The sequence below is a fragment of the Palaemon carinicauda genome, chromosome 12, assembly GCF_036898095.1.
Source record: "Palaemon carinicauda isolate YSFRI2023 chromosome 12, ASM3689809v2, whole genome shotgun sequence".
Taxonomy (NCBI): domain Eukaryota; kingdom Metazoa; phylum Arthropoda; class Malacostraca; order Decapoda; family Palaemonidae; genus Palaemon; species Palaemon carinicauda.
Genome location: NC_090736.1, coordinates 134,541,065 through 134,567,236, shown reverse-complemented (window position 1 = coordinate 134,567,236; position 26,172 = coordinate 134,541,065). Strand labels below are relative to the sequence as shown.

At 46.9% G+C, this 26,172-nt stretch overlaps 1 protein-coding gene across 2 annotated transcripts in view; it reads right to left on the bottom strand.

The window, feature by feature from the left end:
* Nucleotides 1–20,651, bottom strand: part of LOC137651297 (uncharacterized) — a 47,926-nt gene extending 27,275 nt beyond the window's left edge. The window contains exons 1-3 of one of the 2 annotated variants that reach the window (XM_068384565.1): nt 20,576–20,651; nt 17,716–17,856; nt 8,984–9,080 (exon numbers count right to left, since the gene is read on the bottom strand). In XM_068384565.1, coding sequence (XP_068240666.1) covers nt 8,984–9,080; nt 17,716–17,827 — 209 coding nt within the window. In that variant the 5' untranslated portion in view covers nt 17,828–17,856; nt 20,576–20,651. Of the gene's footprint in view, nt 1–8,983; nt 9,081–17,715; nt 17,857–20,555 lie in introns of both variants that reach the window. The other variant, XM_068384564.1, reaches the window with a different exon arrangement.
* Between the last annotated feature and the right edge of the window lie 5,521 nt (nt 20,652–26,172).

The following is a 26,172-nucleotide window of genomic DNA, read 5'->3' as shown; positions in this document are numbered from 1 at the left end:
GTAAGTTTAATATTGAAAACTGCATCGTTAAAAGAAATGGACTATAGTGATGTAAACTGCAGTAGATACCATCATCATCTCCTTCTACGCCTATTGACGCAAAGGGCCTCCCAATGCCTTATCCACTGGTGGGGGGAGTAGATATACCGGTATGTTATAATTAGTTGTAATATGATAACCAACACTAAAAACAAAATAAAATACCGTTTCAATATTTTCTTGCTTCAAACATCAACAGAACTTTACAGTTTTTTCTTCGTTCCTTTCCCTTTTTACGTAACATATCGTCAAGTTTTAAATGTAGGTTACTGAAAACTCTATAAAAGATTGAGGTGGTCAGGGTATGAGGATAATAATGGATGATTGATTGACTGACTTGAGGTTTTCTTGCATCCCAACATCTAAGGTCATTAACTAATAATAATGGATGAGGAACAACTGATCTATTGAACAGTAACCCTTTTACCCCCAGGCTATTTGGAAATTTCCAACCCTTAACCCCCAGGGGGTTATTTTTTTTCCAGCACATTTTGCAGTATATTTTTTTTAAATTGCTCTAACAGCCTTCATTTTTGTCATAGAGAGGTCAGGTTGGTCTCATTCTCTTGGAAAATGCCTGAAATTTCTCAAAAATTTATCAAAAAAATGAAAAAAAAATTTTTATAGCATTTTTTTGCAAGGACGTACCGGTACACCCATAGGGGTAAAGGGATGGCTTTTGTGAAACATACCAGTACGTCCTTTGGGAGTAAAAGGGGTAATTATGGAAGAATAGCAGAAAAAAATCCCTGTAAAAATGCAGGAAATCATGGTAAAAAAGGAACAGGTGAAGACTTGAATCTCATAGACTCGGGAAGACAAGGGAGCAGGACAGAAGACACCGCAGAGAACCCCTCTTACGACCATCCCCGTAGAGGATAAGGTAAAAAGTTTATAATGATAATCACAAGACCAGCATTCAACTGTTATTCTTAATATGGATGGCTCTAAGGTTAAAAAAAAAACCGCAATTGTGGATGAACCCACTGTCCTGTAATACATTTGCAAATTTAATATGACAAATTCGGAGATAATTTGTATTTTTCCTAACCATACAAACCTTAGCTATTTACATATGGTATTACTTTCGGCGTAGCTGAAATGACGAGCCATTAGATTTTTAACGAGGGTTAACTACCCTCTCGCTAGTTAGCGAAGGGGTAGCTAGCTACCCCTCCCCCCTCACACACCGGTGAATTGTCTCACTTCACTTAGAGGTAGGACTTGTCTTGGGGGACAGGGCTGACAGGCAAATATGTGTAAATAGCTAAGGTTTGTATGGTTAGGAAAAATACAAATTATCTCCGAATTTGTCATTTGTTCCGTAACCGAAATACAAACCACGCTATTTACATGGGGTAACTTAACCCTTAGGTAGGGTGGAAAGTCCCCAGCCTTACTGGCTTTGGCTTTTGCCCGAGGACTAAGAATCCGAGTGAGTAGCACTCGAGAAAAGGAGTCCCTGCACCTCGCAAATTCCTTGCTCCGCAAGGAACGTGCGGCCTACATAAGCTTGTGTGTGAAGGAATGAAGTGTGACTCATCCTAGGAAGTTGACCTGAAGTCCTTTAGATGGAATTCTAGGTTAGGACGTTCCCAATACCACCTCGTCAGGGTATGGGGGACACGACAGTATTATATTAATACTAGGAACACAAGGAAGCATGGTTTACCTGCAGTGGTTTGAGGTCAGCTATGCAGAGAACCCAGGATGCTGCTTTCTCCAAGAGAGGGGCGGATGAAGAAAAGAGTAAGGGCCAGACATACTTTTTCATTCATGCAGTCTAAAACCGGGTAACAATGCCCTCAACCTTCTGCTACCTGTCCATTAAGGAGCCTGAGGTTAGACCAGCTGTTGTGCAGCCACCACAGGGCCGATAGAGAAAGTATCGAGGCTCCTGTGGGTCACGTCCTGCAGGTAGTGGGCTGTGAAGGTCGTTTGACGCTTCCAGACCCCAGCTTGTAGCACCTGCGTCACAGAGAAGTTTCTCTTGAATGCCAGGGACGTTGCGATGCCTCTGACATCGTGTGCTCTAGGGCGACGTGACGGAGGAGGGTCTGGATTCAGGGCATGATGAATGACCCTTCGAATCCAAGCTGAGATGGTATTCTTGGTGACCCTCCTCTTCGTCCTTCCTGTGCTCACAAACAGGGCTTGCACGCGAGGACGAACTGCAGCTGTTCTTTTAAGATAATGCCTCAGACTCCTTACTGGGCATAGTAGGAGATGGTCTGGGTCATCTGTTACAGAACAAAGACTCAAAAACCTGAAGGAGTCGAACCGTGGGTCTGGAACTCCAGTATTTTGAGTCTTAGCAACAAACTCAGGGACGAACCTGAACGTTACCTCCCCCCATCCCCTTGAATGGGCGACGTCGTACGAGAGACCATGAAGTTCACTGACACGCTTGGCTGAAGCCAGAGCAAGCAGGAACACCGTCTTCCAAGTCAGGTGACGATCAGAAGCCTGGCGTAATGGTTCGAACGGAGGTCTTATAGAGCACTGAGAACCCGAACCACGTTCCATGGAGGTCTCACTTCCGACTGAGGGCAGGTAAGTTCGTAGCTTCGTATGAGCAAAGAAAGTTCCAGCGAGGAAGAAATGTCTATTCCTTTCAGCCTGAAGGCCAGGCTTAAGGCTGAGCGATAGCCTTTCACCGCCGAGACCGAAAGGCGCATTTCGTCCCGCAAATATACAAGAAACTCCGCTATTGCTGGAATAGTGGCATTGAGGGGAGAGATACCCCTCCCATGACACCAACCACAGAAGACTCTCCACTTCGCCTAGTAGACCCCTGCAGATGACTTTCGCAGGTGTCGAGACATCCTCTCCGCAACTTGTTGCGAAAAGCCTCTCTCTGTGAGGAGATGCTGGATAGTCTCCAGGCGGGAAGTCGAAGCGATGCTACGGCTTTGTGGAAGATGTTGCAGTGTGGTTGCCTGAGTAGCTCGTGTCGTGGGGGGAGTTCTCTCGGGAGTTCCGTCAGGAGCTGCAGAAGGTCCGGGAACCACTCTGCATGATGCCATAGCGGAGCTATCAAGGTCATTGACAGGTTGACCGATAGTCTAGTCTTGTTGAGCACCCTTCTCATCACACAGAACGGTGGAAAGGCATAGACGTCGATGTTGTCCCACCGTTGTTAGAAGGCATCTTGTCAGAGAGCTTGGGGTCCGGGACTGGGGAGCAGTACAGCGGCAGCTTGAAGTTCAAGGCTGTCGCGAAGAGGTCCACTGTCGGGGAACCTCACAAAGTCAGGACTTTGTTGGCTATTAGAGGATCCAAAGACCACTCGGTACTCACTATCTGCGAAGCTCTGCTCAGACTGTCAGCGAGCACATTCCTTTTGCCCGGAATGAAGCGAGCTGACAGTGGTATCGAGTGGACTTCGGTCCATCTCAGAATCTCTACTGCAAGATGGGATAGCTGTTGTGAAAAGGTACCTCCCTGCTTGTTGATATAAGCCACTACTGTGGTGTTGTCGCTCATCACCACCACAGAGTGACCCGCCAGGGTCTGTTGGAACTGTTGAAGGGCCAGATATACGGCCTTTATTTCTAGCAGATTGATGTGGAGGTACTTTTCTGATTCTGACCATAGGCCTGAGATCCTGTGGTTCAGAACGTGGGCCCGCCACCCTTCTTTAGACGCATCCGAGAACAGCATCAACTCCGGGGGAGGACGAGAAGATCCACTCCCTTTCGAAGGTTTCCGTCGGTCAAGCACCACTGCAGGTCCGTCCATTCCGCAGGCCCCATAGGGACCAGAATGTCCGGGGAATCGTAGCCTTGATTCCACCGGGACTTGAGCCGCCATTGCAGGCATCTCATCCCGAGGCGGCCGTTCGGAACTAGACGGGCCAAGGAGGACAGGTGACCTAGGAGACGTAACCAAGATTGGGCTGGGAGTTCTTCTCGTCTGAGGAAAGGCTCTGCGACCCTCCTCAGCCTTGCTGTCCTGTCGTCTGATGGAAAGGCTTTGTGGAGATTGGTGTCCAATATCATGCCTAGATATACCAGTCGTTGAGATGGAAGCAGAGAAGAATTCTCGAGATTTACCATGATCCCTAGATCTTGGCAAAGTCCCAGAAGCTTGTCTCGGTGTCGAAGAAGGGTCGACTCCAAGTCTGCCAGGATCAGCCCGTCGTCCAGATAGCGAAGGAGACGGATACCGATCCTGAGTGCCCACGAAAATATCAGGGTGAACACTCTGGTGAACACCTGTGGTGCTGTGGAGAGACCGAAACACAGCACCTTGAACTGGTAGATCTTGTTGTCTAGGCTGAATCTCAAGTACTTCCTGGAAGACTGATGGATTGGGATCTGGAAGTACGCGTCCTTTAGATCCAGTGTGCACATGAAGTCTTGCGGTCTCACTGCAAGTCTGACCGTCTCTGCTGTCGCCATGCTGAACAAAGTTTGTTTGACAAACTTGTTTAGGGCTGAGAGGTCGATGACGGGTCTCCAGCCTCAAGACACCTTCTTTACAAGAAAGAGTCGACTGAAGAAGCCTGGGGAGCCATCGACGACCTCTTGGAGAGCATCCTTCTTGAGCATGGTCTCGACTTCTGCCCGAAGGGCTAGCCCCTTTGCCGATCCCATGGCATAGGAGCTCAACGACACTGGATTCGCTGTCAGGGGAGGTAGAGATGTTATGAACGGGACGCGATATCCTTGGGTGATCACGGAGATCATCCAGGAATCGGCCCCGAGTTGCTGCCACCTGAACGCGCAACTTTGCAGGCATCCCCCCCCTGGTGGACATGCAGGGGGATTGCCAATCCTAGCGTTTGTGGCCTCGGCCGCTCCCTCTAGGATTCTTGCCTCCCCTGGGGGACTTTCCGCCCTTCCTGTCCTTGACCGGAAAGGGCTGCTGTTTGGACACCTTTGCCTTTGCTGCCGGAGCCGGTTTCGATGTCCTAGACTGACGAGGCTGTTGTTGTTGAGGTGCTGGAGGCTTGTAGTGTCTGGATGTAAGAGCCCTTTGGAGGAGAGAATCGTGATTCGATTTCCTCCACCTCTCAGCTGTCCGTTCCACATCCTTGGGCTCAAACAGGCTCTTTCCAAGGATGGAAGAGTGTCTGAGCTTGCAGACATCCACGGCTGGGACCTTTGTGTGGAACCTCTCGGTCACCGCATCACGACATTTCAAGATCGAGTTTGCCCACAAGTTCGAAACTTGGTGAGCCAGAAACTCGATGGTGCGCGTGCCCGAGAGGAGAAAAGTCTCCATGGCCTTCCTGGTGCTCTCCTTGGACAAGTCCCCGGATCGCAACAGGATGCCAACAGGATGCCCAGAGACCCCAGCCAGACATCCGGCCACGAAGTGGCCTGCATGGCACACTTTGCGACTTTCTCCTGGCCCAAGATCTCTGTAGCCGAGAATGTCACCTGTCGGGCGGAGAGTTTCTCAAGAGGAATTCCCCTGGAAAGCTCTTCCACAGAATGGTGGAGAGGAAGAGCTAAACAAGATTCCCCCATGATCTCAAAGTACCTCCTCTGTTGTACACGAAGAGGTGGGAGGAGTTTGTTACCGGCAGAGGAACGGCTGGAGGAGGCGAGTTTGGAGAGCTGGCTCTCAACCTTGTCTCTGGCGTTCTTCACCCCCTGGGACCAGGGCAGAGCCGCACTGGCCTTCAGAGGTTTTTGAGTGCCGTAGACTTGGTCCAGAACCGTATCCTTGCCTTCGCGAGGGGCGGTCTCCGGATTCTCGAACCTGTTGAGTTGCCTCATCAGATTCAGGACCTGCTAGAAGGCATGCTCCGATTCATGCAGCTCTCCTCCTTGTGGACTGGCAGCAAAGTCTCCTGTCCCCAGCTGCTCTACCTGGGGGGACACGTGGACGTTCTCCTGGGGTCTTGCTGGGTCTGGTCGAATCCGGGATGAAGACTTTGGGACAGTCTTCGAGTCCTTGGGCTCCCTCCTAGGAGAAATAAAGGACTCCAGTAAAGAAGTCTGAGGGCTCCTCTCTGCTCCCACACGAGACGATTCTCCTACTTGAGGTGGGGTTCCTCCCATTGGTGCCGTAGGAGAATGTCTCACCTCGCTGGACTCTCCTGAGGACAGAAAGGCTTCGTCCACAGGAGAAGGAGAAAACGTCTGAGAAGGGGAAGGGGCCTTCCTGACGGACTTCTTGGGAGCCAGTTTAACCCTAGGAGAAGTCACCACGAAGTCTACTCCTCTCCTTCTCTTCAGCGGAGACGAGGCTGCCGTTGGTTTGAGGCCTAGATCAGCGAGGGCCGGCTTAACAGCCTGGACGACCGCTTTGATCAGGGACCCAAACCAAGGCTGACGGCTGACAGATGCAGTGTCGGCGACTCCCGCTAGAGGGAAGAGGATCAGGCGATCCTTAGGAGTAGACACCACAAGGCCTGCCTGAAAAGATGAAGAAGAGTGTTGCCTAGAACTCTCTGAAGATTCTTCCTCCTCCTGCAAGTGCGCTGTTCTGCGCTTACGGGGTGGAGATCGTGAAGACGATGATCTGGAAGTACGCGCTCCAGGAGACTCGCAAGGTTGACCGAGCTGCGAAACCCGGCAGGAATCGCGGTCGAGATCACGCTGGCGCTCGGGCGATGGTAAAATCGCGGGTTCGCGCGCGCGAATGTTGGCGCACATGTGCGCGGAGATGAAAGCGCGGGTGCTCGTGCGAGTGGGTGCGCAGGTGAAAGTGCGCGCGGTTGTAAGGGTGAGCGCTGGCGGCCGGGAGAACGACGGCACGCAAGGGAGCGATGGCGCGTAGGGCGAGAAGGCGACCGACTGCGCACAGGCGAGTTAGCGTGTGGGCGCGTAGGAGACCTTCGGCGATCTGAAGTATGGGCGCGCGGGCGCGTTGGAGAGCACTTGCGCGCAAGCGAAGGATCGCGCGGGAGATCGCTGGCGCGCAGTTGCGCGGTCAGGAGATATCAGCTGGGACGCAGGACCAGAAGGTGTAGTGGCACGCAAAGGCGAACGCTCGTGAGCGTGCACAGGAGACTTCTCGCGGGCGCGCAGAGACTCGTACCAGTCTAGAATTGCGCACAGGTGAGAGCGCGTGCAGGAGATCGTCGGCGAGGAGGCAAAGGAATAATCTCCTTGCCTGTGCCCAGATCCAGAGATCGTGGGCGCGCGGGAGAACGTTGGCGCGCATGGCGCGCATCAAGAACAGGACGCGCAGATGTGCGCTGGCGAGTAGGCGATCGTGGGCGCTCAGGAGAACGTGGGCGAGCAAGGCCTGCAGCAGGAACAGGGCGCACTGCGAGCAGGAGAGCGCTGGCGCACAGGAGATCCCTGGCGAGCAGGAGAGCGCTGACGCGCAGGCGAGCGCTGGCGAGCAGGAGATCTACGGCGAGATGACTCGGCTACAGGAGATCGCTGACGCATTGAGTCTGAAGAGATCTGGTCCACAGCTACAGCAGGAATAGCGCGAGCGCGCAGGTAAAACCTGGCACTTAAGGGACTTACTCACATTGTGAGAAAAGCCCTTTTGTCCCGAAGGTACCGGTGCCCGTTGGAAAACGGGGTGCGTTGGCGCCCACTGCGCATCTGCGTCCAGGAACGGAGAAGGAAGACTAGCAGGTCTGGCAGGCGTGGGAGATCGCGAACGATCTGCTGAGAGGTCTAGCGATGCAGCTGCAACGGTCTGCTCACGTCGAGGAGGATCCTCTGTGGGGGACGTCGAAGGCGATGAACCAAAGAGGCGCCTCCTAACTCCCTTATAAGGGGAAGGAAGGCCTCTACGACGAAGAGGAGGGCGAGCCTTACGGCGAAGACGACCTCGAGGGGCAGCAACACCATCGTCGGTCCTCCGAAGAGGAGTCTTCGTCAGTGAACTCCCCCGAGGGGGAGAATCACCCGTAGGAGAGACCGTTGGACCCAGCTCCTCCCTCGAAGGATGTTCGGAGGGGGGAACTGAGCCTTCAGCAACATCTGCAACAACAACAGGGGTTTGACCCGACCCGTCGGAAGCCTCTACCACAACAACGTCGACAATAGACAGAGGATCTACTTCTGCTATTACCGGCGACTGTTTGACAGCTGCACACAACTGGATCAGGTCAAACAGGGCTTCCCTGGAGGGCGAGCCCTTAAGCTCCAAGGAAGCCCGAAGCTGCAAAAGATCATTGTTAGCAACAGAGTCATCAATATCAATATCCTCCCCCGGAGGAGGAGGACCTGCCTCGCTATGAGAGGCAACTCTCTCTCCTCGAGGTTGGTCAACAAAAGAAAGGCCTACGATACCATTCAACGGCCCCTCACGAGAGTCCGATCGAGTGGGAGCTTCGGAGGAGGTTCGGGCAACGGAAGAAGAGTCTTTGGAACCTTCCTTTTTCAAGGAAGGCCTTGAAGGAGAAAGGTCACGTTTAGACTTCTTCTTACGTCACTGGGAAAACCTCTCCCACTGGGAGGTAGACCACTCCCTACACTCACTACAAGTTTTATCCCTATCACACCGTTGACCTCTGCAGTACGGACACAAGGTGTGAGGGTCCGTCTCGACCGCCGACATGAACGTCCCACAAGGGCGGTTGGGTAGTCCAGGGCACTTCCGCATGATAGAGAAAGGCCAACTTCCAAACACACATGCTGTAAGAAAAAGCAAAAAAAATTAAGGCTGTCAAAAAAGCGAGGGTGAGACAGACAGGTCTGATCATCACCCGAACCAAAAGTGAAGTGAATCAGTTCACCGGTGTGTGAGGGGGGAGGGGTAGCTAGCTACCCCTCCCCTACCCCCTCGCTAACTAGCGAGAGTGTAGTTAACCCTTGTTAAAAATCTAATGGCTTGTCATTTCAGCTACGCCGAAAGTAATACCCCATGTCAATAGCGTGGTTTGTATTTCGGTTACGGAACAAATCATTATTATATGAGATTTTGTCATTCCCTTATTTACAATAGATGTCTAAGTTCAAGAGGACAGCATCAGCTTTAAAGTACACCTACAGTAATTACTTTTAAGTAATGTTTTACTTACATGAATTCAGTGAACTCCTTTGAGTCTGCCTGCGTGCCGGTCTTTGCACCAAATACATTCCCGCCAAATGTAGAAGCCATTCCACCAACTGCTGCACCTGGAATGGCAAAATTATACGTAAATACCCGCGGTACGCTTCGCCTTCATTGTCAACTGTCATGCTATATCTAGCTTTTAAAAGAGTAAAGGTGATCAAAATATGACAAATTCGAAGATAATTAGTATTTTTACTAACCATACAAACCTTAGCTATTTACAAAGGGTATTACTTTTAGCGCAGCTGAAATGACGAGCCAATAGTTTTTAACGAGGGTTAATTACCCCCGCGCTAGTTAGCGGGGGGTGGGGAAGGGTAGCTTGCTACCCCTTCCCCCTCCACACACCGGTGACTTGCTTCACTTCACTTAGAGGTAGGACTTGACTTGGGGGTCAGGGATGGCGGGCACATATGTGTAAATAGCTAAGGTTTGTATGGTTAGGAAAAATACAATTTATCTTCGAATTTGTCATTTGTTCCGTAACCGAAATACAAACCACGCTATCTACAAAGGGTGACTTACCCCTTAGGAAGGGTGGAAAGTCCCCAGCCTTACTGACTTCGGCTTGCCCGGGGGCTCGATCCCTCAGTGAGCAGCACTAGAGAGAGGGAGCCCCTGTACCTCACAGGTTCCTAGCATCGCTAGGAACGAGTGGCCTACATAAGTAGTGTGAGGAGGAGAGTGTGACTCGTCCTATGAAGTTGACCTTGAGACCTTCAGATAGGAATTCTAGGATAGGACGTTCCCCATACCACCTCGTCAGGGTATGGGAGACGCAACAGTATTAAGCTTAATACTAGGAGCACAAAGAAGCATGGGTTACCTGCAGAGGTCGAGGTCAGCTATGCGAGGACCAGGATGCTGCTTCCCCAAGAGAGGGGAGAATGAAGAAAGAAGTAAGGGTCAGACATACTCTTTCATTCACACAGACTAAGACCGGGTAACAACGCCCTCAACCTACTGCTACTTGTCCAAAAAGGAGCCTGAGGTTAGACCAGCTGTTGTGCAGCCACCACAGGGCCGATAGAGAACGTATCGAGGCTCCTGTGGGTCACGTCTTGCAGGTAGTGGGCTGTGAAGGTCGTTTGACGCTTCCAGACCCCAGCTTGAAGTACCTGCGTCACAGAGAAGTTTCTCTTGAAGGCCAGGGATGTAGCAATACCCCTGACATCGTGGGCCCGAGGGCGACGTGACGGAGGAGGGTCAGGATTCAGGGCATGGTGGATAACCCTTCGAATCCAAGCAGAGATGGTGTTCCTGGTGACCCTCCTCTTTGTCCTGCCTGTGCTCACAAACAAAGCTCGCACATGAGGACGGACTGCAGCCGTTCTCTTCAAGTAGTACCTCAGACACCTCACTGGGCATAGTAGCTGCTGGTCTGGGTCGTTTCTTACAGAACGGAGACTCGCGATCCTGAAAGAGTCGAACCGAGAATCCGGCACTCCAGGATTCTGAGTCTTGGCCACAAACTCAGGGACGTACCTGAACGTTACCTCCCCCCATCCCCTTGAATGGGCGATGTCGTACGAGAGACCATGAAGTTCACTAACTCGCTTGGCCGAGGCCAAGGCGAGTAGGAAAGCCGTCTTCCAAGACAGGTGGCGATCGGAGGCCTGGCGTAATGGCTCGAAGGGAGGTCTCTTGAGAGACCTGAGGACTCGAACCACGTTCCAAGGAGGGGGTCTCACTTCCGACTGGGGGCAGGTAAGCTCATAGCTACGTATGAGTAAAGAGAGTTCTAGCGATGAAGAAATATCCACACCCTTCAATCTGAAGGCCAAGCTTAAGGCTGAGCGATAGCCTTTCACTGCCGAGACAGAAAGGCGCATTTCTTCTCGCAGATACACAAGGAAGTCCGCTATTGCTGGAATAGTGGCATCGAGTGGAGAGATACCCCTTCCACGACACCAACCACAAAAGACTCTCCACTTCGCTTGGTAGATTCCCTCAGAGGACCTTCGCAGGTGCCAAGACATTCTCTCCGCAACCTGTTGCGAAAAGCCTCTCTCCGCGAGGAGATGCTGGATAGTCTCCAGGCGTGAAGCCGAAGCGAGGCTACGGCCCTGTGAGGGACACCGGAGTGGGGTTGTCTGAGAAGCTCGTGTCGTGGAGGAAGCTCCCTTGGGATTTCCGTCAGGAGTTGCAGAAGGTCCGGAAACCATTCCGCGTGATGCCATAGCGGAGCTACTAGAGTCATGGAACAGTTGACCGATAGTCTGGTCCTGTTGAGCACCCTTCTCATCAGACAGAATGGTGGGAAGGCGTACACGTCGATGTTGTCCCACCGTTGCTGGAAAGCATCTTGCCAGAGTGCCTTGGGGTCCGGGACTGGTGAGCAGTACAGGGGCAGCTTGAAGTACAAGGCTGTCGCAAACAAGTCCACCGTCGGGGAACCCCACAAAGTCAGGACTTTGTTGGCTATCTGAGGATCCAAAGACCACTCGGTACTCACTATCTGCGAAGCCCTGCTCAGACTGTCGGCGAGCACATTCCTCTTGCCAGGAATGAAGCGAGCTGATAGTGTTATCGAGTGGGTTTCGGTCCACCTCAGAGTCTCTACTGCAAGATGGGATAGCTGTTGCGAAAAAGTGCCTCCCTGCTTGTTGATATAAGCCACTACCGTGGTGTTGTCGCTCATCACCACCACGGAGTGACCCGCCAGGAACCGTTGAAGGGCCAGAAAGACGGCCTTCAATTCTAGCAGGTTGATGTGTAGGCACTTTTCTGATTCTGACCAAAGGCCTGAGGCCCTCTGGTTCAGAACGTGCGCCCCCCACCCTTCTTTTGACGCGTCCGAAAACAGAGTCAATTCCGGGGGGAGGACGAGAAGACTCACTCCCTTCCGCAGGTTCTCGTCGGCCAGCCACCACCGCAAGTCCGTCTGTTCCAGAGACCCCATTGGGATCAGAATGTCCGGGGAATCGGATCCTTGATTCCACCGGGACTTGAGCCGCCATTGAAGGGATCTCATCCTGAGGCGGCTGTTTGGAACCAGACGGGCCAGGGAGGATAGGTGGCCTAAGAGACGCAACCACGATTGGGCGGGGAGTTCTTTTCGCCTGAGGAAAGGTTCCGCCACCCTCCTCAGCCTTGCTATCCGGTCGTCTGATGGAAAGGCTTTGTGGAGATTGGTGTCTATTAGCATGCCTAGATAAACCAGTCGTTGGGACGGCTGCAGAGAGGACTTCTCGAGGTTTACCACGATCCCCAGATCCTGGCAAAGATCTAGAAGCCTGTCTCGGTGCCGAAGAAGGGTCGACTCCGAGTCTGCTAGGATCAGCCAATCGTCTAGGTAACGAAGGAGACGAATGCCGTTCCTGTGCGCCCAAGTCGAAATCAGGGTGAACACTCTGGTGAACACCTGAGGAGCTGTGGAGAGACCGAAACACAGCACCTTGAACTGGTAGATCTTGTTGTCTAGGCAGAATCTCAGGTACTTCCTAGAAGACGGATGGATTAGGATCTGGAAGTACGCATCCTTTAGATCCAGTGTACACATGAAGTCTTGTGGTCTCACCGCAAGTCTGACCGTGTCTGCTGTCTCCATGCTGAACCGGGTTTGTTTGACAAACCTGTTCAGAGCCGAGAGATCGATGACGGGTCTCCAGCCTCCAGTAGCCTTCTTTACAAGAAAGAGTCGACTGAAGAAGCCTGGAGAGCCGTCCACGACCTCTTGGAGAGCACCCTTCTCGAACATGGTCTCGACTTCGGCCTGAAGGGCCAGCCCCTTTGCCGATCCCATGGCATAGGAGCTCAACGACACTGGATTCGCTGTCAGGGGAGGTTGAGATGACGTGAACGGGACGCGATAACCTTGGCCGATCACTGAGGCCGTCCAAGCATCGGCCCCGTGATGTTGCCACCTGCGGACGCAACGCTGAAGGCATCCCCCCACAGGTGGACACGCAGGGGGACTGCCACCCCTAGGGCTTGCGGCCGCGGCCGCCACCCCTAGGAGTCTTGCCTCCCCTGGATGATTAACCGCCCCTCTTGACCTTGGCTGGAAAGGGCTGGGGCTTAGACACCACTTTCTTAGCTGCCAGTGCCTGTTTGGGAGCCTTACGAGGCTGTTGCTGCTGTTGTGGTGGGGCTGGAGGCTTATAGGGCCGAGTTGTAAGGGCCCTGTGGAGGAGGGAGTCCGTGCTGGATTTCCTCCACCTCTCAGCCGTTCGCTCCAAGTCTTGAGGCTCAAACAGGCTCTCCCCCAGGAGGGAGGCATGTCGGAGCCTACACACATCTACGGCGGGGACCTTCGGATGGAATCTCTCGGACACAGCATCGCGACGCTTCAACACCGAGTTGGCCCACAGGGTGGTAACCTGGTGCGCCAAAAACTCGATGGAGCGGGTGCCCGAGAGCAAGAAGGTCTCTAGGGCCTTCCTATTGGTCTCCTTGGACAAGTCCTCCGATCGCAATAGGATGCCCAGAGATCCTAACCAGAAGTCCAGCCACGAAGTGGCCTGCATGGCACACTTAGCGACCTTCTCGTGGTTAAGGATCTCTGCCGCCGAGAACGACACCTGCCGGGCAGAAAGTTTCTCCAAGGGAACTCCCTTCGCCAGCTCCTCCACAGAGTGATGGAGAGGAAGAGCGAGGTTGTGCTCACCCAGGATCTCGAAATACCTCCTCTGCTGAAGGCGAGGAGGAGGGATGAGTTTGTTCCCGGCAGTGGAACGACTGGAGGAGGCAAGAAGTGCGAGCTGAGCATTGGCCCTAGCTCTGGCACTCTTCAGCCCCCGAGACCAGGGCAGAGCTGCACTGGTCTTAGGGGCCTTCCGAACGTCAAAAACTTCATCCAGAATCGTGTCTTTGCCTTCACGGGGGGGGGATGACTGGATCCGTAAGACTGTTAAGTTGCCTTATCAGGCTTAGGACCTGCCAGAAGGCATGTTCGGACTCTTGCTGTTCTCCTCCCTGCGGGCTGGCAGCTAAGTCTCCTGCCCCAGGAATCTCTTCCTGGGGTGATACGTGGACATTCCCCTGGGTAGTCGTGGGTTCCTGACAAATCCTTGCAGAGGATTTAGGGATGGTCTTGGAATCCTTGGGTTCCCTCCTGGGAGGGATACAGGATCCCAACAACGAGGTTCGAGGGGCCCCTTCCTCACGAGACGATTCTCCTGCCTGAAGCGAAGTCTCCCCCCCTGGTGCCGAGGGGAAGACTACCGCCCCACTGGACTCACCTGAGGACGGAAAGGCCTCGTCCACGGGAGAAGGAGAGAGTACTCGTGCAGGAGAGGGGACCCTCGAGACCGACCTCTTGGGAACCAACTTCGCCCTGGGGGAAGTCACCACGAAGTCCACTCCTCTCTGTCTCTTCAGCGTAGGAGAGACAGCCGCTGGTTTGTTACCCTGGCCGGCCAGTGCTGGTTTCATAACCCTCACTAACGCCCGTGCCAGCGGACCAAACCAAGTCTGCTGCTCCAAGGACACAGAGTCCGAAATCCTCGCTAAGGTGAAAGGGATCGGGCGATCCTTTGGAGTGGACACGACGGTACCTGCCTGAAAAGAAGGTGGGGAAGAATGCTGTACTGACCTGTCTTCGTCCTGCACTACCAACCTGTGCTTGGATGGAGGTGATCCCGAGTGCCGTCTAGGAGCACGCGTCCCTGATGCTACCACCGGCTGTGGAATTCGCCGCGAACTATGGTCGCGCGGGCGCGCAGGCGAGTGGGCGTGAGGGTGGGCAGGTAAATGAACACGTGTCCGAGGCGACGAACGCAAGCGATGGCGCGACGGCGAGGGATTGTGCTGCCGCGTAGGTGAAGAAGATCGCTGGCGATGTAGATCCACAGGCGATCGATGACGAGCTGTGGTATGTCGACGCACTGATGTGCGATGGTGAGCAGCATGCGCAGGTGAATGACCGCGTAATGGTAAGCGATGGCGAGCAGCATGTGTAGGTGAATGATCGCGTGATAGGGTGCGATGGTGATCAGCATCCGCAAGAGGGCGATCGTTCAGGGTTGTGCGATGAGGAGCAGCATGCGTAAGCGGACGATCGTGCAGGGTTGTGCGATGGCGAGCAGCATGCGCAGGTGAATGATCGCGTGAAAGGGTGCGATGGTGATCAGCATCCGCAGGAGGGCGATCGTTCAGGGCTGTGCGATGAGGAGCAGCATGCGTAAGCGGGCGATCGTGCAGGGTTGTGCGATGGCGAGCAGCATGCGCAGGTGAATGATCGTGTGAAAGGGTGCGATGGTGATCAGCATCCGCAGGAGGGCGATCGTTCAGGGCTGTGCGATGAGGAGCAGCATGCGTAAGCGGGCGATCGTGCAGGGTTGTGCGATGGCGAGCAGCATGCGCCTGGCGAGCTGGTGATCGCTGGCGAGCAGAAGGTCGACGCGTGTCCTGTGAGAGGACAGGTGGTGCAGCGCGTTCACGAGCAGGAACGGGAAGATCGCTGGCGCGTTGGCGAACATGTGTTTCTGACACACGCGCAGCACGATGTTGCGTAGCCACAGGACCAGGTGGATGGTGAGCAGGGAGTTCAGCAGGAACTAAAGGGTGGTCAGAGACCGCAGGGCGATGGTCTTCAAATGAGCGCTGACGCTCGGAAGAGAGCTGACGAGCAGGAGAGCGCTGGCGAGGGGGGCGAACATCAGGAGAGAGCCGACGAGCAGGTGAGCGTCGGCGAGCAGGAGATCGTCGACGAGCAGGAGATCGCTGGCGAGCAGGTGAGCGCTGGCGAGCAGGAGAGCGCTGGCGAGCAGGAGAGCGCTGGCGAGCAGGAGAGCGCTTGTGCGCTAGCCCTGCTCGCGTAAGGGAAGAATCCCTTAGCCCCGAAGGGACCGTTGCCCGTCAGTTCTCCAGAAGGCGAAGATCCGGCAGGAAATGGTGAGCGGTCTGCAGAGAGGTTCAAGGAGGGCGGAGCAGTCGGTTGAGGCTGACGAGGAGTCCCCCCCGGAGGACGAAGACCCAAAAAGGCGCCTCTTAGTCCCCCTGTAAGGGGAAGGGAGGCCCTTGTGGCGTAGAGGGCGGTGAGCCTTACGGCGGAGGCGGCCTCGGGGAAGATCGTCGGGACCATCGGTCCTCCGAAGGGGAGTCTCCGTCAAAACACTTCCCTCAGAAGGAAGCTGGGCAGCAGTCGAGACCGAAGGACTCACTTCCCCCTTCGAAGGATGCACGGAAGGAGGAGGAGAGCCTTGAGCACCATCACCAGCAACAGCACCTGCGTCGGAAGGCCCAGCCACGTCGGAGGCCTCTGTCACCACGACGTCGACAATAGACAGAGGGTCTACCTCCGCTACCACCGGCGACTGTTTAACAGCGGCCCCCAACGAGACAAGGTCAATAAGAGCGACCCTGGAGGGCAAGCCCTTAAGCCCCAGGGACGACCAAATCTGTAAAAGATCATCACTGGATAAGGCATTATTATCAATAACCTCCCCCGGAGGAGGAGGGGGAACCGCCTCGCTATGGGAGGCGACGCCCTCTCCCCCCACCGAAGGTAGGGAAACAGAACAAGGGCCTGCGCTCCCACTCGGACGACTCTCCTTAGGAGGCGGACGAGGGGGAGCTTCAGAGGAGGTTTGGGCGGCGGAAGAAGAGTCCCGAGAACCTTCCTCCTTCAAGGCTAACCCCGGAGGAGAACGGTCTCTCTTGGACTTCTTCTTACGCCGACGGCCAAACCTCTCCCACTGGGAGGCAGACCACTCCCTGCACTCGCGGCACATGTTATCCTGGTCGCACCGTCGGCCCCGACATTGAGGGCAGAGGGTGTGAGGATCCGTAATAACGTCCGACATGAAAGTCCCACAAGGACGGCCGGCAACTCCAGGGCATGTACGCATAGTAAATAAAAGAAAATAACTGAAGGTCAACTTCCAACCAATCACACAAGCTGAAAAGAAAAAGCAGAAAATTAAAGGCTGTCACGAAGGCGATGAACAGACACGTCTGATCACCGCCGAGCCAAAAGTGAAGTGAAGCAAGTCACCGGTGTGTGGAGGGGGGAGGGGTAGCAAGCTACCCTTCCTCACCCCCGCTAACTAGCGCGGGGGTAATTAACCCTCGTTAAAAACTATTGGCTCGTCATTTCAGCTGCGCTAAAAGTAATACCCTTTGTAAATAGCGTGGTTTGTATTTCGGTTACGGAACAAATCTAGAATTCAAAATACAGTACAGTAAACTGTGCACTCTTTAACGCTTATGTTCATTAACATTCTCACAAGTGGTAGCAAAATACAGTTATCCGTATATTTAGGCCAGTGAAGAAACATTCTTTACTTGTAGGATTTCAGACATCAAATGAAGTATAAAATATACAGCATTGTACATGGTATCTAAAACTCAAGTGATGTAGTAATACAGATAAATTTCAGTACGTTGTATTAAAACTATACCATTAAACAAAGTAGACATTTTAGATTTAATTTCATTTTTTTAAAATTAGGAGCCATAAGATTTATTCAGCACTCAAATGCAACTGGGGGAAATTTGCACAATGGATCTAAAGTTTAAAAGTTGGACAGCAAGTTGGAAGAAAGGAAGCTGGAACAGAAGTACACTAGAGGGGCACTCAGTAGAGCGCAGACCTTCATCACGGCAGCTTATTTCTCGACCTATTGCTTGACTTTAACACGTATTAATTGGCGTGAATTTTCATACTCTCAAATATGAACCAAGCTTGAAATCTCTGTGACTTCAATGGTTTGACTTACGTGTCATAACAATCAAATATTGACCCAAACGTACCTTGGTTAGGTGGGTGGAGGTTCCAGCACTGGGTTCCATATTTGCACTGGCCCTTTTGGTAGAATGCACACACAGGTGCATTGGGCCTTATGGAGGGCTGCTGTCCGAACATGATTGCGGAGGCAGATTTTAACGCATCATCTGTAACAAAAACAACTTTGAGTGAAAAATGCACTTCATATAGATTTATTTCCGGAATAAGAGGGTAAACAATAATTACAATATAACTATCTTGAACCAAACTCTTCTTTCCCACCGTTACCCCTACATTAAGTGGTCGGTTGCCTGATGCGTCCTCTTCGATGCCTCTTCTCGAAGGCATCCGCTACCACCAAACATTCTTAACCCTTTCACCCCCAAAGGACGTACCGGTACGTTCTTGCAAAACACTGTTAATTACATATTTTACATATTTTTTTATAATTTTTTGAGAAACTTCAGGCATTTTCCAAAAGAATGAGACCAACCTGACCTCTCTAGGACAAAAATTAGAGCAATTTAAAAAAAAAATATAGCAAAATGTGCTCGAAATTTAACCTTATGGTGGGGGTAAAAGGGTTAACTTTACCTCGCCATATAATTCTATGCCTCCCTCTTGATTTTCTGCCCACCAACAACTTCCTCTCAAGCTCTCCTCATTCCCTCTCCACCATCCATAAACAATGTAAATAATTAGTAGATTATATTGAATAACAATTCCTCACTAGCTTCTCTTCGAATTATTTCTTGTTGAATTCTGCCCATAGGTAAAACTGCAGAGATCAAGTTATTCAATTTATCATAGATCATGAACTGAAAACAATGGAATAATCTAATTTCTGTATGTACACTAACAGCGATGACTTTAACATCAAATAACCGAAGAACAAACAAGTGCAAAAGGGACGACCGAGCGATGAATTTCACCATCGTCTCTTCATAATCCAATTGCTGATACGTGAACATTCATATTTCATAGGCAAATCAGCTGATGACATCCATAACGAAAACTGACATACTTTCTTTGATTACCTTGAATAGCAGAGCTTCAGACACAGAGACTCTCGTGAAACTTGGTACTGCATAAGTGATTTCAGGCGATGGTATTCAAATAACATTTTGCTAGAAAAGTTAAGAGATGACTCAGACTGTTTCCATTACTGGGTTACTGTATAATATTAAACTTGGCCGGATAATTATATGCTTACTAACCATATAAGGACTCTATCGAAATATTACCGAAATCTAATGGCTTTTGCTCAGCCGTGCGCTCGCTACGCTTGTGAAAAAAGAAAGAACCATCAAGCTCCTATGTATTGGCAAGCAGTAACGGCTGGGTGGGAGCCTACTATCAAAATATTACTCATTAAACTAGCATACGATTACAGTATAACTATTGATGTGAGGCTTAAGCTTCCTAAAATGAGGCCTATAATAAAACGTAATGTCTAGAATAGTTGAATTTTGAAGTGAAGGTAAACTCAAATTCTAAAGCAATGGCCTATGCAGAAACACAAACGTCAAATTACCAACATTTAAACCTCGGTCGTAAATGACAGTATCATACAAAGGATTATATTCTCCGAGCCTTTATATATCAACAGCCAGTTCCTCCAGCGTGCATTAAAAATGAACACCAACTGAACTAAACTCCGGAGCCTTTGTATATCAGCGGACTGTTCCTCCAGCATGCATTAAAAATGGACATCAACTAACCTAAACTTCGGAGCCTTTGTACATCAGCCGACTGTTCATCCAGAATGCATTAAAAGTGGACATCAACTAACCTAAACTTCGGAGCCTTTGTATATCAGCGGACTGTTCCTCCAGCGTGCATAAAAAATGGACACCAACTGACCTAAACTCCGGAGCCTTTGTATATCATCGGACTGTTCCTCCAGCGTGCATAAAAAATGGAAACCGACCTAAACTTTGGAGCCTTTGAGTATCAGTGGCCACTTCTTTCTGCTTGCATGTAAAATGGACATCAACTAACCTAAACTTCTAAGCCTTTGTATATCAACGGCCAGTTCCTCCAGCGTGCATAAAAAATAGACATCAACTAACCTAAACTTCGAAACCTTGGTACATCATCGGCCAGTTCTTTCACCTTACAAAATAGATTGACATCAACTAACCTAAAGTGTCCCCTCTAACCTAACCTACATGCTGTGTCCTTACCTACTTACCTAACGGGGGGGCTAACGTCTCCCTTACACTGCCGTTTTCTAAATCAGCCGTCACCTTACATACTGGTGGCCACTATCATACATACACCCATAAAATTCCCTCCTTAACCTAACCTACAAGCTGTTTCCTTACCTACTTGCCTAAAGGGGGGGGGGGTTACATGCGACCCACCTTACACTGCCGTATTCTTAGTCAGCCGACATCATACACACAGGAGGCCGCTATCATACATACACCCCATAGGCTCTTCTACAGTCAAATGGCATCAATGGTATTAATATTAACGGTTAACATGTGGTTGACAATATATGTCAGCAAACCTTTACCCGTGCACCGTCAAGCAGTTAACATGAGATCGACAATATAGGTCGGTAAATCTTTACCCGTGCACCGTCCCTAGTAACCCTCAATACCAGGATGCTATGTTCTTAATTATCGTACTTAGAATTATTACTGAAAGGTAAACGGGTAAATTAATAACTTGCCAGATAATCAACTCTATTTCACGGCTTAATATAGGCTCTAGTTCAAAAAAATCTTAGCATCGTACGACGTAATCTAGCCCAGCTCGCAAAGGCTTATTTTACCCTAAAAAACACATATTTGGACAATCTTCTGATATCAGAACTTACAAAATAAGTAAATATAAATAAATTATGACAAATATCTACCACAATATGAAGTTATTTACTTGATAATTTCGTATTTTTATGATTTCACAGTAGGAGACGAGACAGATTCAACAGTTGAACCTGGGTTACTTACCAGACCTCCACTGGGTTGTCGTACATAAGCCTTAAATTGTCGTTTCTCAACCAAAATTATCGTACATACTTTCAATATAATCATTAAGGAGTTACATGATTGATTCATTTAAATATATTTTAGTATAACTGTTCAATTAAACACATACACACACATATGTATATATGACATGTCTGTTTTGACGTTGTTACTTGTTTTAGAATGATTTATTGTTAATTTGTTCTCTTCATTTATTTATTTCCTTATTTCCTTTCCTCACTGGGCTATTTTTCCCTGTTGGAGCCCCTGGGCTTATAGCATCTTGCTTTTCCAACTAGGGTTGTAGCTTGGATAGTAATAATAATAATAATAATAATAATAATAATAATAATAATAATAATAATAATAATAATAATAATTGTTTTGACGTTGTTACTGTTTTTAGAATGATTTATTGTTAATTTGTTCTCTTCATTTATTTATTTCCTTATTTCCTTTCCTCACTAGGCTATTTTTCCCTGTTGGAGCCCCTGGGCTTATAGCATCTTGCTTTTCCAACTAGGGTTGTAGCTTGGATAGTAATAATAATAATAATAATAATAATATCCCATTGTCTCCAGTACTAAGAACCAGTTAATTTGTTCTCATCATTTATTTATTTCCTTATTTCCTTTCCTCACTGGGCTATTTTTCCCTGTTGGAGCCCCTGGGCTTATAGCATCTTGCTTTTCCAACTAGGGTTGTAGCTTGGATAGTAATAATAATAATAATAATAATATCCCATTGTCTCCAGTACTAAGAACCAGTTAATTTGTTCTCATCATTTATTTATTTCCTTATTTCCTTTCCTCACTGGGCTATTTTTCCCTGTTGGAGCCCCTGGGCTTATAGCATCTTGCTTTTCCAACTAGGGTTGTAGCTTGGATAGTAATAATAATAATAATAATAATATCCCATTGTCTCCAGTACTAAGAACCAGTTAATTTGTTCTCATCATTTATTTATTTCCTTATTTCCTTTCCTCACTGGGCTATTTTTCCCTGTTGGAGCCCCTGGGCTTATAGCATCTTGCTTTTCCAACTAGGGTTGTAGCTTGGATAGTAATAATAATAATAATAATAATAATAATAATAATAATAATAATAATAATAATAATAATAATTGTTTTGACGTTGTTACTGTTTTTAGAATGATTTATTGTTAATTTGTTCTCTTCATTTATTTATTTCCTTATTTCCTTTCCTCACTAGGCTATTTTTCCCTGTTGGAGCCCCTGGGCTTATAGCATCTTGCTTTTCCAACTAGGGTTGTAGCTTGGATAGTAATAATAATAATAATAATAATATCCCATTGTCTCCAGTACTAAGAACCAGTTAATTTGTTCTCATCATTTATTTATTTCCTTATTTCCTTTCCTCACTGGGCTATTTTTCCTTGTTGGAGCCCCTGGGCTTATAGCATCTTGCTTTTCCAACTAGGGTTGTAGCTTGGATAGTAATAATAATAATAATAATAATAATAATAATAATAATAATTGTTTTGACGTTGTTACTGTTTTTAGAATGATTTATTGTTAATTTGTTCTCTTCATTTATTTATTTCCTTATTTCCTTTCCTTACTGGGCTATTTTTCCCTGTTGGAGCCCCTGGGCTTATAGCATCTTGCTTTTCCAACTAGGGTTGTAGCTTGGATAGTAATAATAATAATAATAATACCGAAGGTATGTATCGTACATCGTTCCGGATAATCGTATATGTATGATAATTATCGTACGAGTGGCAACTGTTAAATGAAAATCAGGGTTGCCAGGTTGGCCTTTTTTCAGGCCAAAAGCCTCAAATTTGGCCCTTTTGAAATAGGTTGGCCTTGAGTAACATCATGAAAAAAGGTTGGCCTTAAATGCTATACTTTTGACCTTTTTCTACTAATAGGTTGGCCTTTTAAAACTGTAGTTGATTAGAAGTTGGCCTTTTCTATATTTAGAAAACCTGGCAACCCTGACGAAAATATCAATAGAGCAGATGTTGCCATTTCTTCTTCTTCTTTTTCAATTTCAGTAGGAGATCTGGCCATTTCTTGGGGCCATTTTACTCCCCAGTAAATATGATATAAAATAAAATATTAGATTTTTAAATTTTAGTAGGAGATCTGGCCACTTCTTGGGGCCATTTTACTCCCCAGTAAATATGATATAAAATAAAATATTAGATTTTTAAATTTTAGTAGGAGATCTGGCCACTTCTTGGGGCCATTTTACTCCCCAGTAAATATGATATAAAATAAAATATTAGATTTAATCAATACAGCTGACATTTTAGTAGGAGATCTGGCCATTTCTTGGGGCCATTTTACTCCCCAGTAAATATGATATAAAATAAAATATTAGATTTTTAAATTTTAGTAGGAGATCTGGCCACTTCTTGGGGCCATTTTACTCCCCAGTAAATATGATATAAAATAAAATATTAGATTTAATCAATACAGCTGACATTTTAGTAGGAGATCTGGCCACTTCTTGGGGCCATTTTACTCCCCAGTAAATATGATATAAAATAAAATATTAGATTTAATCAATACAGCTGACATTTTAGTAGGAGATCTGGCCATTTCTTGGGGCCATTTTACTCCCCAGTAAATATGATATAAAATAAAATATTAGATTTAATCAATACAGCTGACATTTTAGTAGGAGATCTGGCCACTTCTTGGGGCCATTTTACTCCCCAGTAAATATGATATAAAATAAAATATTAGATTTTTAAATTTTAGTAGGAGATCTGGCCACTTCTTGGGGCCATTTTACTCCCCAGTAAATATGATATAAAATAAAATATTAGATTTAATCAATACAGCTGACATTTTAGTAGGAGATCTGGCCATTTCTTGGGGCCATTTTACTCCCCAGTAAATATGATATAAAATAAAATATTAGATTTAATCAATACAGCTGACATTTTAGTAGGAGATCTGGCCACTTCTTGGGGCCATTTTACTCCCCAGTAAATATGATATAAAATAAAATATTAGATTTAATCAATACAGCTGACATTTTAGTAGGAGATCTGGCCATTTCTTGGGGCCATTTTACTCCCCAGTAAATATGATATAAAATAAAATATTAGATTTAATCAATACAGCTGACATTTTAGTAGGAGATCTGGCCATTTCTTGGGGCCATTTTACTCCCCAGTAAATATGATATAAAATAAAATATTAGATTTAATCAATACAGCTGACATTTTAGTAGGAGATCTGGCCACTTCTTGGGGCCATTTTACTTCCCAGTAAATATGATATAAAATAAAATATTAGATTTAATCAATACAGCTGACATTTTAGTAGGAGATCTGGCCATTTCTTGGGGCCATTTTACTCCCCAGTAAATATGATATAAAATAAAATATTAGATTTAATCAATACAGCTGACATTTTAGTAGGAGATCTGGCCATTTCTTGGGGCCATTTTACTCCCCAGTAAATATGATATAAAATAAAATATTAGATTTAATCAATACAGCTGACATTTTAGTAGGAGATCTGGCCACTTCTTGGGGCCATTTTACTCCCCAGTAAATATGATATAAGATAAAATATTAGATTTAATCAATACAGCTGACATTTTAGTAGGAAATCTGGCCACTTCTTGGAGCCATTTTACTCCCCAGTAAATATGATATATAAATAAAATATTAGATTTAATCAATACAGCTGACAAATTTTAGTGTTAGTCTGTTATTAAATATTAATTCCTTCACCAAAATTTAATGTTATGAATATGCTGACTCCTCCACATGAAGTTTAATACCTTTTAATTTTATTAATTTTATTCAAATTGATAAAAATGATATGTTGTCTCCTCCACATGAGGCTTAATACCTTTTATTCAAACACATTAATTTTATTCAAATTGATCTTTAGCACCGTCGTTCAATTAGTTCATTGTGAATGTTGCATAAGATTTTTCATAACTCTGACCATCCTTTACATTCAGATCTCCCTTGATAATTCTATCCTGTTCGTAATCCTAGGCAGGCAGTTAATTCTAATAGCCAGGCCTTCTCCATCATAAGGCTCAATACTACACAGTATTCTAGAAGTTTTATTCCAGCTGTGACCAAGTTGTGGAATGATCTTCCTAATCGGGTAGTTGAATCAATAGAACTTCAAGAGTTCAAAGTTGCAGCATATATTTTTATGTTGACCAGGCTGACATGAGTCTTTTTTTAGTTCATATATGACATATCTGGTTTGACGTTGTTACTGTTTTTAGAATGATTTATTGTTAATTTGTTCTCATCATTTATTTATTTCCTCATTTCCTTTCCTCACAGGGCTACTTTTCCCTATTGGAGCCCTTGGGCTCATAGCATCTTGCTTTTCCAGCTAGGGTTGTAGCTTGGTTAGTAATAATAGTAATAATAATAATAATAATAATAATAATAATAATAATAATAATAATAATATCTATGCTCCCCCTTCAATTGATATTGTTTTTATAGTGTAATATATATATATATATATATATATATATATATATATATATATATATATATATATATATATATATATATATATATATATATATATATATATATTTATATATGTATGTATATATATATATATATATATATATATATATATATATATATATATATATATATATATATATATATATATATATATATATATACATACATATATATATATACATGTATATATATATATATATATATATATATATATATATATATATATATATATATATATATATATATATATATATATATATATATATATATATCGTTGCATTAAATGTAGTCTCTTTACAAAAGAACATTTATGTGGGTTTAGAGACAAAATTTAATCCTTATTGAAGAAATAGGTTGAAGAAACTTTTGAAAGAAATGAAAGCGGACGAGAGTAATAGATAGACGAAATAGATTAGGAAAATGGAAAGGGGAGAGAATGAACTAAATTAATGAAAAATGTCACAAAAAGTCTAATGGCTTCCAAACGCCACTGATCAAGTTACGAAAAACCGTAAAAAAAGTGTAAAAAAGATAACGTTTATTTTTTCATATTATCAGACATATTTAATTCATCTTAAAGGAAAAAAGGTATTAAAGAATAAACTAAATAACTAAAAAATGAGAATATAAGTTTTAGGATGAAGAATTAGAAAAAAAGAAAAAAAAGGGAAAAGAATTTCTTGCCATTCATCATTCGAGCAGCAGGTGTCAATGTCGAACCGATTCAGGTCAATAGTCCTAGACGTTGCCAAACGATGGAATGTTATTGTGTGTGTGTGTGTGTGTGTGAGAGAGAGAGAGAGAGAGAGAGAGAGAGAGAGAGAGAGAGAGAGAGAGAGAGAGAGAGAGAGAGAGAGAGTTAATGACTCTATGCATAAGAGAGCACATTCATTCATGCAATATCACTATGGGACTAGCTTTTTTTTTTGTACTCTTCCATTAACCTAATTAGATTCTTTCCTAGTCTCATATTTTTCAAGCGATCCATTAACGTTTTTTTTTATAAGATTTACA